This window comes from Macaca fascicularis, chromosome X, assembly GCF_037993035.2.
Source record: "Macaca fascicularis isolate 582-1 chromosome X, T2T-MFA8v1.1".
In the NCBI taxonomy this organism is placed as follows: Eukaryota; Metazoa; Chordata; class Mammalia; order Primates; family Cercopithecidae; genus Macaca; species Macaca fascicularis.
Genome location: NC_088395.1, coordinates 121096445 through 121110642, shown reverse-complemented (window position 1 = coordinate 121110642; position 14198 = coordinate 121096445). Strand labels below are relative to the sequence as shown.

Sequence of the window (14198 nt, the reverse complement as noted above, 5' to 3'; positions counted from 1 at the left end):
CCTATAGAATAAGTTCCTAGGGGTGTATGCAGTCTACTTCAAATTTTCTGAGTAAATTGTGGAAACATCAAAATTCTTTCACATGTCCCTAAAAATGGTAGAGGAGTACAGGAGACAAAATTATACACAACAAAAACATACAAGAAGAACATTATGTCAAATTATGAATTTTATAATTTGAGTATCTTTGAGTTTGGACTATTTCAAGTAGTTATCTAGCCTATCTCTACTGGTCAGAATTTTTTTTTTAATTAAAGAATCTGTGAGAAAGATACTTAATTATTGAAGGAAGGAGTTTTGTCAGATCTAAACATATCTGTTGTGAATTACAAAATAAGGTAATGGTGTTAGGATAAATATTGAAAAAGTATCTACTTCGCTTTCCTGGTTTCAATTAAATTCAGTTTAATACATTTTTATTGAGCACTACATATAGACAAGATTTTATGATTTTTATTAAAGTTTAATCCTTTATTCTTCAGTTTTGTAATGAAGAATTGGCTGTATTATAATTAAATATAATTTTTAATACTTACATGCTCAGTGAAATTATAAAGTCCTTTTACAAAAGAGGAGTAATTTAAGTCTTGCTCTTCAAGCTTATCCTAATTGTTTTTAAGCTCATAGGAATCTCATAAAATATGTACACAAAAGTCATAATTTATCTCTGAAATGCATATCATTTACTCATTGCTACTAAAGTTTTAATGAAAATATAATTTTACATTCTTAGTAGATAAACAAAATGATAATTTAATTTAAAAAGTCGAATATATTTAAAATCTACTGAGTTTTTCTATGACGTAGGATAATGGGCATTGTTAGAAGACAGGAATGGTTCCTTGTTTCAATAGAATGTTAAAAAATTGTATATGAATTCTTTAATTAATTTCATAGCAGAATAATTTGGTACCCTTTACGGCAGCCATACACTTTGGTATGTTGGCCAATGGCTATCTACTAGGCTGGCACAGGCTCATGGAGTATGAACACTTGTCCTTTCATTTTCCCATACCCAACTCTTCTTTTCCCTTCTTTATCACTGTCCTTCACTCTTTTCTTTCCCAGTTGTCTGCTCTAGTTCTCTTGGACTCTTCCATACTTGAAACTATCATCACAACAATGACACTCAAGATGGGCCACGGTGATGCACATGCAGAGGATCCAGTGTTGTTGAACTTCATATCTCCACCACACAGTAAACTTTTCCTGGGTGAGGTCTTTTACAAGAATCATAAAGGGGACTACCTAGGAGCTGGGAGATTTGGGGTTTCTCAACTACACCGATCGGAGTTTACATAGCTTTGGATCTTTTTTTTCTATGCCCCGTTCCTCAAAAAGCAGGTTTGGAAGAAACCACTCCAACATTTTACTGTGTAAAAGGAAGGTATACCTGGATTAGATCAAATTTAAAATTGCTTTTTATTTGAATCTCCTGTATCTTTACCTACACCCTTTATGTTGTATACTATTGGCTGCAACTGGGTCACTGCATCAAGACTTCTGAGGATGACATTGGTTTTTCCCACCCAGCTACATCACCAAGCCCTACCCCCTAACTTCTGACCTTTTCTTTTGCTACCTCAACTATTCTTCACAAAACCAGAGGCATTTCATTCTCTTAACTGTTCAATTCATGCAAGAAAGAAAAGAAAAGAAACTTTTTCCTTTCTAAGTTTTACCTGCGGAAAAAGTAACCATGAACATTGAGATTATTTGAATTTATGGCATTATCACCATATTACTTGTTTAAATACATGAGCTGTAGTGCTTAATTAGAGTTCAAATTATTTTTTCTCATTAATTATTTTTGAATAGGAGACACCCATAATATTAGTCTTTTGGGATGCAAGCCATTTATGCAGATTGAGGCAAATATAGCTGGTCATACAGAAGCATTTTTTTTAACATGTTGAGCAAGCTACCAAGTAAAATTATCTTTTTATTAAAATAATAAGTAGTAACATCCTTACAGGAATGAATGCACCGCGTTCCTCAGGTTCACCATGATTGCTTCAGTCTTAAGCAACCAAAGTTCAAAATTGAGAAGAGGAAATTAACAGGTTAGGTTCATCATATCATCCTTTCTGGGGAGAAAAAAGTGGAAAGAGAAAATCAGTTAAATGTCCAAATAACTTGCATAGTAACCAATTAATAAACTTAAATGCACTTAATGGTGATAAGAAACAGTTATTACTTAATTCAGCAAACAGGTAAGCATGTTATACTATGTAAGTGATAAAATATAGCAAAGAGAGCAGATTTTTAAATTATTTATCATTACAGTTTTTAAAAATTTACCATATATGTTTTATTTATACATGGCTTATACCATATTTCCCCCTCTTGGAGTACAAATGGCTTCAAATCAATGTTTTGAAAAAAACATTAATAATATACTCTTCTTAATTTGCAAATCATTGGGAGAAAATATGTGATCCAATAGTTAAATAGCATATCTAAAATAAAAAGGTTTCATTTTATAGCAACATGGAAAACCAAAGCAAGTTTTAGACACTCTATAAACTGAACACATTTTATATATTTCTAGTTTTGATTGCTTCAAAGTGAAGAAACCTGCAATTACATAGTTCTCTTTATACTTTTGCATTAACCAACAACATTCTCCAGAGGGCAGCAACAGGTTTATACTAAATAAATGAATTGATTAAATTTATAGCAACCACTATAGTACTCTATAGCAACCACTCTAGTACTGATCAGTTAGTAGCCAACAGATGATATATTACAGAAAGAGCACATGACATAATACTGAAAATTACAAACTAAATATTAGTTGCACTAGGCGATTGAAACAAAAATCTTTAGTTTCTTTTCTGGATTAACAAGTAACAATACATCTTCTAAAGTAGTAGGCAGAAAACATGAAAAATCAAACAACTTTTCAAAGAATTTCAGAGTGAATATCTTTTATTTCTGTAGGTTATTTTTTAAAGAGTTATTTGCTGCATCAAACCCAACCAAATATTTACATAGTGGATGATTCATCATTTAGCACTAACTATATTTGGTATGTTAAAGTATTGGCAAAAAGTAAACTGGATGCAAATTTGCTAAGAACCTCTCTCCTACATTTTCGATTTAGGATTTTGTCTACCCACACCAAACATCTAACTGTATTCTTTTCTGATATTACAAAGCTATTTAAGAGTCAGGATCATGACACTGCTAAATTCACATGCACTGGGCTATCAGTGAGAAGAATTTAGGGGTATGTGTGTGAATGTGAGAGAGAGGGGGTGAGAAAGACAGATAATTGAATAGCTTGAGAACATGGAATAACACTGAAAGATCATCTGTTTTGTCTACTTTATAAATATTTAAAATAAATATGATCATGAAAATCTGTCTTGATAAGACTTGATAAGCTTTCTTTAGTGTGCTTCCAGCTCCTTCTAGAAATCTGGAAGTAAAATTTAAGGAGAACAAATCACAGCTCCCTATGTTTCCCATCTCATTTAATAGCATGATCCTTGTCACTCAAGACACATATTTAATATTTTCTCCCTTCTTCATCCCTTAGCTCTCATTTGTCAGTTCTATCAGTGCTACCTACACAAAAATCAATCTCAAAATCATCCCCTTACTACAGTAATACATAAAATGTGGCTTTCCAATATCTAGGAACTCAAAATATTCTGACAGAGAGAGAGAGAGAGAGAGAAAGAGAGAGAGAGAGAGAGAGAGAGAGAGGGAGATATCACCCTGACCATTAGTCAGGCCAATAGAGAGAGAGAGAGAGAGAGAGAGAGAGAGAGAGAGAGAGAGAGAGGGAGATATCACCCTGACCATTAGTCAGGCCAATCCTGTCCCATAAATTTTACCAGACAACACAGACATCTCTTTCTCTGGAAGGTCTGAAAAAATGGTAAGGGAAACCAAAAGGTCCCATCCTGATTCTTAGCCCTCAATAAATATCAAAATTCTTCCCTTTTCCTTATGCCAAACGTATTAAAATGGTTTTCAATATTTATTTTTATGTATACAAATATTAGTATAATTTTTAAAGGTACAAAGATAGAGTAAAATATGCTGTGCTTCAATAGAGTGTAAAAAACAAGATGATACAATAACCATCTCATGAAGCACTTTATTAGCCACATTTTTAGTTATGGATGAATTCCATTACTATTATTCAAAATATTATACTCCTTTAAAAATTAGCCAGCTTTGTTATGCTTGTTGCATGTATATTCCTGAGAAATATAAGCAGAAAGATTAAACATCAAATATTTATTTTTTAAGTTCCAATTTTATTGAGAAGAATGAGTAATAATCACAAAAAAATGTATATAGATTTCCAATTTATTAACTAAAATGACTTGTAGGCAAAATCATGTCTCCCCATGCTGTTAAAATTTGCATGAACACTGACTAGACATGATAGAAAATACCCCTGAACTGGTAGTAAGAGTTTAGGAACATGGTGTGATGAGAATAAATTATATGAATTATGTAAAGTAAATTATGTTATCTTACATGTTTCCCCAAGTGGCCAGACCACTGTGATGATATATTTTGCAGCAAGAAATGTTCTGTGAGTAATTCTACTAAAAGTGAAGGTGATGCAAAACTTCTTAAGTCTTGGATAAGATCAACCAATAAAAGAAATTGAAAACCATAGGGAAACAACTCTAATGAAACTTTCTGATCTGCATATATGGAACTTTCTGATCTGTGTAACAGAACTTTTAAAGTTTCGTGAACACAAAAGAATACTTACAAATCTAAGTTTTCAAATTTGGGAAGGCTTGTGTTTTGTAAAATTTTTAAAAAATCACTTGTGAGATAATTGATGGAATAATTGACTAATTTGTAATGGGACTTTATAATATTCACCTAGAAACTAGGTTTAATAATTTACTGAGTGTCATAATTTATAATTATAATTACATTAGTAATATAATTTATAATTATAATTACATTAGTAATATAATTTATAATTATAATTACATTAGTAATATAATTTATAATTATAACCAACTTTATAATATGTAATATTTATGTGTTTATGTGTTAGTTTGTGTAGTCATACATATTGATAATTTCATGTCCAGGAAAAGATTCATTAACCTAAAACCAATTAGCTGTCTCAAGTATGAAGAGAAAATCACAGATTAAATCATGGAAATAAGATCAGGATCACTAATCACTAAATACACATTCAGACCAATCTCTCAATCCTTTCTACAGTATAAATCACAGACCTTTTCATGCCCTCTCTAAAGCACTGTAAAATTTTCAGGCATCCATAACAGTAACTACAGTTGCTAAGACAAATGGGGGAGAAACACTAGTTTTCACATAATTTTCAATAGTACAATTTTACACAAGATATTGCAGAATAACCTCAATTAATGTGAAAATTTAATTAAGTATGAATCCATACCATGAGTATTATATTTAATTCATGCCTATGAAATCTATGCTCATATGGCTATATACCATGTGTCATACAGCATATGTCATCCAAAATAGTGTGAACACTCCAAGACAACTGAACCAAAATCGAATCTCCACTGGACATTTGGAAATAAATTGCAAACTATCAGAATCAGTATCACTCACAGAAATACTTAGAAGTCATCATCAATAATCATCTTGGAAGCAAAAGTAATTAAAAAATAAGTTAAGAACTGTGGGACATAGCAAGACGCCATCTCTGCAAAAAAATCAACCCCATGTGATGGTGCGGCCCTGTAGTCCCAGCTACTGTAGGGTGGGCCTGGGGACTGAGGTGGGAGGATGGCTTGAGGCCAGGAGGTGGCGGCTACAGTGAGCCATGATCACACCACTGCACTCCAGTCTGAGTGACACAGTGAGACCCTGTCTCAAAAAATATTAACAAAATCAAAGAAAACAAAACACTGTGGGGCACAAAGGCTGGCACCACCAAGGCCTTTTAAACGTGTGGTATTAATACTAAAGGCAAATTTTTGAGCAGAGGAGCCATATATATGTACTTTCCATGTAACATCCACAATCCTGAGCCAAGTCCTGGGTACAAAGTAATTGGCTGATTGATGGGAAGGTAGGAGATTTAAGGTGTGAAGTCAAAAGATACTATCTAAGAATAAAGGAAGAGCTCTGGTTTTGCCCAAATTGTGCTTGGAGAGGACAGAAGCTTACAACTTTACTGAAAACCCTTGCCTTGCATCCTCTAAAGCTAACCATTTATAATTCATTTTTACCATTACCTTATCTACCCTTTGGCACTGAGGAAAGATTGATCGTGTTTCAATCACGTTTTCTGTTCTCACACTACTTTTTATTCTTTCTTTCCCAGACCTGGTTGAATGTAATATTGATGACTCTTAAAAAAAAATGCCAGCATTTCTACTCGTGTTTTAACAGAAAATGGAGAGTCTAGATTAACCCATGAAAAGATACAGTTTACACTAGATTTCTGGAAATTCCATTAGCACATTATAATGATGCAGCATATTTTCTGTCAAACTGAAAGACTAAATTTCACACTAAATTTTTTTAAATTGTAGAATAGGCCAGATGTGATGGCTCACGCCTATAATCCCAGCACTTTGGGAGGCTGGAGTGGGTGGATTGCTTGAGCTCAGGAGTTCAAAACCAGCCTGGGCAAAATGACAAAACCCCATGTCTACAAAAAATACACAAAATTAGGCAGATGTGGTGGCGTGTGCCTCTGGTCCCAGCTACTTGAGAGGCTGAGGTGGGAGGATCCCTTGAACTCAGGTGGTCGAGGCTGCAGTGAGCCCTGATCACATCACTGCACTCCAGCTAGGGCAACAGACCCTGTCTCAAAAAAAAAAAAAATCGCAGAATATAGTGGACTAGATCATTTCTGTCTGACTTTTTATAACAAATCATTAAAAATTAAATAAATAATAATATAGACATTTGATTTTTATCAATTTTCAGTGTTCAGAAATTATGACTCATAATTCAAATATTATCCCTCTAGTTATTATACCCACTGAGCTTTTAGCAGATGGCTAAATCAAAAATGAATTAGCCATAAATGTTCAGATTAGTCCTGGGAAGATTATATTAATGTGGCACAGATTTATAATAATTTTAGGGGAACTCATTTAATTCAAAAATTATCCTTAGGACTAATGAATGCTGTAGGAAATTTTCCTTTCAACTTCAAATGTACTCTAGTGATTTTCTAATAAATCATACATTTGTCATACTAAAAACTCACCTTTGCTAACTATAGTCAAATCAGATAATTTTTATTATTTTGATAGAAAGTTTTTCAGTTATTATCATCAATGAAATTAAAGACTACTCCTCCACGAGTGATTATTCAATTTGAATCCAAGTCTAGGCTCATTACCTTTATTCTCTTTCCTCCAAGATAATGTTAAGTAGTTATTTAAACAGATTTACCTGTTCCTCCTATACTTGGAATGTTTTCTCCTCATTTGTATTTACTAAATACCTCTGCTTGTGTTTAACATGTTCCATGAGCGTGATTATTGTTAAATTATGTGCGAATTCACACAACAGTTAACTCAAAATCTACAGCATATAAAATTATGTTTTTCACAGCTAGACCTATTCCATTTACATAAAATAATACTTTAAAAACATACACTTCCCCATTGATAGACTTAAAGTAGCTATTGCAAATCGCTCTACAATGATAGTAACAAACATGGAGAGAATGTGCCTTAGTGGGCAGAATGCCCAGCAATTTGAAACTGCTTTCTCCATAGGTGGTAGCAGAACTATATGGGAATTATCTCAGCATTAGTATGCACATGGCACAATAAACTGAAGGCTTTCAAAGAGCAGAGCTAATGGAGCAAACCATATGTTAAATCTCTGTGTTGGAGACCAACTCCAACTGATCTGCAGGACCAAAAGCTGTATAATAGTAGTTTCATATATTCAAATATTTATTGATTACTTATTATGTGCCAGGCACTATGCTAGATGCTGGGCTTGTAGTAGTAAACAAGGCAGACAAGGCCCCTGCTCCAATGGAGCTTACATTCTAGCTGGAGATACAGAAAATAAACATTTAAACAAAGAGGTAGGATAATTTCAAATAGTGATAATGGCTATGAATAAAATGAAATTGCATCATGAGATAAAGAATGATTGGGGGAAATACATTAGATGGATCCATGTACATAGCCATAGCTTGAGGTTAGATATCTTTTAAATATTGTAATACACAAATAATATTTGCCAGCATTTGCCAGCTACTCTCCATCACGATATAGTTATTTTATACTGGTGAGTTAAGTACACGACAGTTGTCACTGATGGAAGCAGATCAAACTTTTCTGTTAATTTGATTTTAATTTTGCAAGCTAGAAAAAAATCCTCTTTATCTTCTGTCAGGACACTTAAAAATCAATTTAGTTGCATACTAAAACGCATTCCCAATTACATTTACAATGGTGTCTCTTCACCCACAAGCAATTCCACTTTCCATTTCATTAGATTAAGAGATCACAAACTTTTCACTTTATAACAGGCTCTTCTGGTTGTGGAGGGTTCCAGCTGAGTCATGAAAAGCGAAAAGTTCAGTCAGTTGCCCAGATGTATTTATTGCCAAATAACAGAGGATACTTGGATACATCTGGACAGCCGAATGAACTCTTAACTCCTCGTCTCTCCAACAGCTCTTCGTTCTCAGCTTCAAGACATCCTATATGAAGGGGAAAGAAACAAACAAGAAGCTACTTCAAAGTTGAAGGGTCAGTTTCTGGTTTTGCTGTCCCATCTGGAAAAAAGAAGTGACTTCTGCTATTGTTCTATAACTCATTGATATAAAATGTATACAACTCATAAAATGTAGAAATAGCTAGAAGTACCAGATTAACAGTGTTAAATTCAAATATGTCATGAATACAGAAAACTAAAACAACAAAAATTAATTTGCATAATGAATAATTTATATAATGTATAATTCATTCTAGTATTATTCAACACCCCAGCCATTAAATATGTGTGGTTAGCATAAAGGACATTAGGCTGGGCAGTAGGAGACATGAGTTCTAGTCTTGACTCTTATCACTTACTTGATGTGTCACTGAAACTTTTTGAGCCTCACTGTTTTCATCCATGACAAAGAAGTTGCCATAGAGGACCTCTATCCGTTTTTGCTCTGACATGCTGTGATTTGGGTTTTCTTGCTAAATTGTTGACATTATTCTATACTGTTTTACAAATAAGATACTTCTAAATAGCTGAGCTTGGTTACAATTAAATCATATTTGCTAGTGCTAATTAAATGTACAACATAACATTCATCTGACAAAGTCTTTTGTTTGAAAGGAATGCAAAAGTGACTTATAACTTGAGTATTCTCTTTTTTTTTTTTTTGAGACGGAGTCTCGCTCTGTCGCCCAGGCTGGAGTGCAGTGGCACGATCTCGGCTCACTGCAAGCTCCGCCTCCTGGGTTTACGCCATTCTCCTGCCTCAGCCTCCTGAGTAGCTGGGACTACAGGCGCCCGCCACCGCGCCCGGCTAATTTTTTGTATTTTTAGTAGAGACGGGGTTTCACCGTGGTCTCGATCTCCTGACCTTGTGATCCGCCCGCCTCGGCCTCCCAAAGTGCTGGGATTACAGGCGTGAGCCACTGCGCCCGGCCTTAACTTGAGTATTCTCATAACTCAGTCTACACATCCCACAGACTAATATGTAGGTATTCTGTACCATGCCTTTATCTACTTACTTAAATGAATCCTTAAATACAGTTCTCATTCCTAAAGAGTTAAGAGACCACACAGACTCATAAAAATGTTAAACAAAATTGTTTATTGGCGATTTTCTTATTTTAAAAAATCTTCTGCCTAGAATAGTTTACAGAAAAGTGAAGTATAAGAAGTAATGGCCAGTTTTGTAGCTATCTAAAACTTGGCTTCTACTTTAGTGGTTTAATTCTCAGCTAGAATCTGTTTATTGTTTTGTGTACTCTTCTACCATTTTGTTTATTTATGGAGAAAAATAGTACTTCAGTTTGACAACTTTGAAAATAGTGTTTCCTGTCCCAGTTCTACAAATGTTATATCAGATGGTGTCAATATTTAGCGAAACTGAAATGCCTATTTTATAACTCCCCTCAGGGTAATTAAAGGTAAAATATCAGACCACAAATGACGTGTAATATATTTTCACTTTTTAAATTCTCTAATGAGATTTGTGGAGAATTCTTCAATTTATCCTCTCAGAGTACCTCCTGTATAACTCAGTTTATAAAATAAAACCTGTCAGAAAGTTCGAACTAACAAATCTTCAAATCCTTTTGCTCATGACTCTCTGTGTGTGTGTGTGTGCGTGTGTGTGTATACGTGTGTATGCATGTGTTTTGAGAGTGAGGAATCAAAAGAAAGTGCTACAACTACACACATTTTATTACAACCACCCTCCAAAGCACCATCGTTTCATAAATCATTTCATGATAATTCAAAGCCCTTTGATTGTTGAATATTTTCCTTCATGCTTTTCAAGAGGGAGAAGTAGTTTACCTAATAAAAAAAATCTATGAACTATTGGTCACTGAAAATTTGGATGAAATAACCCATTTATGAAACATTGGATGCTTCATACAACATCTGTTTTTACATCTCACTGAAAGATTCTATATATAGCCGGGCGCGGTGGCTCAAGCCTGTAATCCCAGCACTTTGGGAGGCCGAGACGGGCGGATCACGAGGTCAGGAGATCGAGACCATCCTGGCTAACACAGTGAAACCCCGTCTCTACTAAAAATACAAAAACTTAGCCGGGCGAGGTGGCAGGCGCCTGTAGTCCCAGCTACTCGGGAGGCTGAGGCAGGAGAATGGCGTGAACCCGGGAGGCGGAGCTTGCAGTGAGCTGAGATCCGGCCACTGCACTCCAGCCTGGGTGACAGAGCGAGACTCCGTCTCAAAAAAAAAAAAAAAAGATTCTATATATAGAATTCAGTCACGATTGTTCCACCCACTTGAGTGCTGTGGAGACAGTTTCTATCACACAGACTTCTTTTATAATAGAGACCAACTGTAGGCAATTTTGCTAAAATATCAACATGTTGTTCTACAGTTTTATCCAATATTAAAGTACATTTTAAAAAGAAAAAAATGAGATGTTTCTGAGACTATAAAGAAAATGTGCATATGGACTGGGGTATTAGATTATATTAAGGAATTAGATTAAAATTTTGGGGGGTGGTAATTGCATCATGGTTTTGCAGTAATGTAGCCACAATTTTAGAAATAGATACTGAAGCAATGTGAAATGATTTTAAATAATTCAACAAAGAGAATGGGAATGAGAAAGGGATAGATTGGTTGCAAAATTTTAATAATTATTGAATCTGGATGATGGTGTTATGGTGGATCACTGTACTGTTGACTATGACTGTTTATGTTTGAAAGTTTTTAAAAATAAATTATAACTACAAATGAGATATGCTTTTAGATTACATAGAATGAAAAATATAAAGTTTTGTCAAAGATAGAAGACTCCATTATTTTATACTCAATTCAGTTTTTATTTTTAGCATTTTATACGTCACCAGTCCAGTTGTTAAAAACAAAAAGAAACAAAAACATTATTTTAATTATCTCCTAAAATAATGAGCATGTCTTTTTTTTTTTTTTTGGTGGAGTCTCACTCTCTTGCCCAGGCTGGAGTGCAGTGGCGAGATCTCAGCTCACTGCAAGCTCCGCCTCCCGGGTTCATGTCATTCTCCTGCCTCAGCCTCCCGAGTAGCTGGGACTACCACGCCCAGCTAATTTTTTTGTATTTTTAGTAGAGACAGGGTTTCACCGTGTTAGGCAGGATGGTCTCAAACTTCTGACCTCGTGATCCACCCGCCTCAGCCTCCCAAAGTGCTGGGATTACAGGCGTGAGCCACTACACCCGGCCAAGGATGATGTCTTTTCAGTAGTAAAAAATTAGTCTTTGTTGATCATATAAAATGATACAGACATCTTTCGTCTTTGATGACTTTCTCTCCAGTGGATGTTATGATAATGCATTTTGAGAAAAATAGCCTTTGGGTAAACCACATTTCCAATAACAATTTATTAAAGTCGTTGGATCCGTACCATCCCTTCCACTTAACAACAACTGACGACAACATGAGTTCTCTCATCTAAGCTCTCCCTGGGGAGGTGCAATGATGATGATTCACTAAATGTAGGCCATATCTCTTATTTGGCAAAGGTCTTAAATATCTCTCAGGACAACAATATGATTATTCAGAGAAAGGCAACTGACTGTAAATAAAGTTTTCTGACAGCTGCAGATATAATACGCATATTATGGTATTTAAATTTGTTATGAGTTTCTCTGTAAATTAAAAATTGGTTCCATCCTGCATGACTGGGTATAATTTTTCAATATCAGGGACTAAATAGGTTGAAAAGTTGCATTGATTAAAGTATTCATTTCTCATTGGGAATCTCTGTTTGCTCAGCAAATTTATGAAAGACAATGTATTTGGTGCAAATCACCACTGAGGTATAGTGTGACACCTCTGCCTTTCAGGTGATTTTACAGATCTTTTATATTATGCAGAGAAATATGTTAAAGAGAATATTTTATTCTTTTCTCTCATTCCAGGGATTCTATATTTCATGAGATCAAAGAAATGACATCTAAGTAATAATGCTTTACTTTTCAAAACTGCATATGATGCTGACTAAATTATGCATTTGCTTAACAAAAATAGATTATATGATCATCATGAGCATTTGTTCTTAAGTAGTAAATCATAGGCAACCTTGCTTCTTCTATTGCTACATTTTAAAAACTGTCAGAAAGAGCTATTATTTTCTTTTGTAAATAACAACTGATATGATTTTTTTATTGATATAAATAATTGATATAAATCTTCTTTTATAAATAACAATTTCTAGGTTAAAGTTATATGACCCTATTTTTTTTAAATGCAGGTATTGTGTTTATGAAACAAAATTCACAAACAGTTAATGACCACCTACTTTGTTCCAGGCACTGTGATAAAAGTTAGTTTTACCTCAGGTTAACGGAAATGCATATTACAGAAAAAGAAATAGTGAAGTTCAAAGAGGTTAAGCTATTTTTTTCTAATAAATGGCAGTATTTAGATTCTGAAAGCATGTTTAAGTGATTTTTTAAAAAAGCACATTTAGGAAGGCAGTATTAGCAAAGAGTTTATGTTTTCATCGAGGCATTGTTCATTTATTCAATGCATTTATTTAATGCCAAGTATGTGCTTTCTAATGTTCTAGATACTAGGGATATACGAGTGAATAAAGCAAAGACCTCTGCCCATGTAGAGGTTACATTCTTGTTCTCTCCATTCATTATCAATTTTTTTTAAGTAAGAATTTATGGTAAAATAAATTCGTATAATTTTTAAATGTTTTCAAGATTTTATATATCTGCTCTATAAGTAAAATAATGAAAGTTATGCAAGCTACTTTAGCAAACTATCTCAATCTTTAAGGTTACTGCCTAACATATTTGTGATTATAGGTTCACTACTATTCTCTATTCATACTTAATTTTTTCTACCATCTGCTGGTGTTGGGGCACTGAAACAAAATCAGTTGTTATTGTATCATGAAAGATTCCTCAAGTTTTAAAGTCTTATTTTAAATTACTAAAATATTTTGGTCCAAATTAAAACCATCCGTATATGCAAGCAACTGAGTAAAATGAAAGCCAAAGATAAAAGAATTAGCAATAGAGTGCCTCCACAGACAATCTAGCCAATCATATTATATTGCCTATACTTTAGGTAGGCTTGAAAAATTCTACAGGTTCCATAAAACACTTGCTACTCAGAGAAAGCCAGAAATTATTCTAAATGGTCTTCACAGGTAACTTGCCAAAAATTGGGAAGTTGCTCTCATGAATCAGGTATCCAGCTCATGCCAATATTTGTGGAAACGTAGTCATTAGCCTCCTACACACCTTTTGGCTTGATACCTTGCATGCTGGCAGTAGAGAAGCTATTAGCAGAGGACTTCACAAAGTTCATGTCACTGAATCTGTCATTGTGATGTACCCTGGGAAGTGTTACTGTCTAAGCCACCATCTGTTGCCCTAAGATAAATAGAAAAAAGAATAAAAAGCTTCTCAATTGAGTCATTCCTGTGGAAATGCCTCAACAAGAAAAACGATTAAAAACAGATACATAATATTGTTTCCATTTGCTGATTTATTATTATATGCCAAGCGATGTGAGAAATACTCTATTTTT

The 14198-nt window shown here is 34.2% G+C and overlaps 1 protein-coding gene across 2 annotated transcripts in view; it reads right to left on the bottom strand.

The window, feature by feature from the left end:
- The window catches only part of HTR2C (5-hydroxytryptamine receptor 2C), a 294885-nt gene that overhangs the window by 160860 nt on the left and 119827 nt on the right, over positions 1 to 14198 (bottom strand). For both annotated transcript variants that reach the window (XM_005594406.4, XM_005594407.5), the window contains exon 3: positions 1974 to 2087. In XM_005594406.4, coding sequence (XP_005594463.1) covers positions 1974 to 2008 — 35 coding nt within the window. In that variant the 5' untranslated portion in view covers positions 2009 to 2087. The remainder of the gene's footprint in view (positions 1 to 1973; positions 2088 to 14198) is intronic.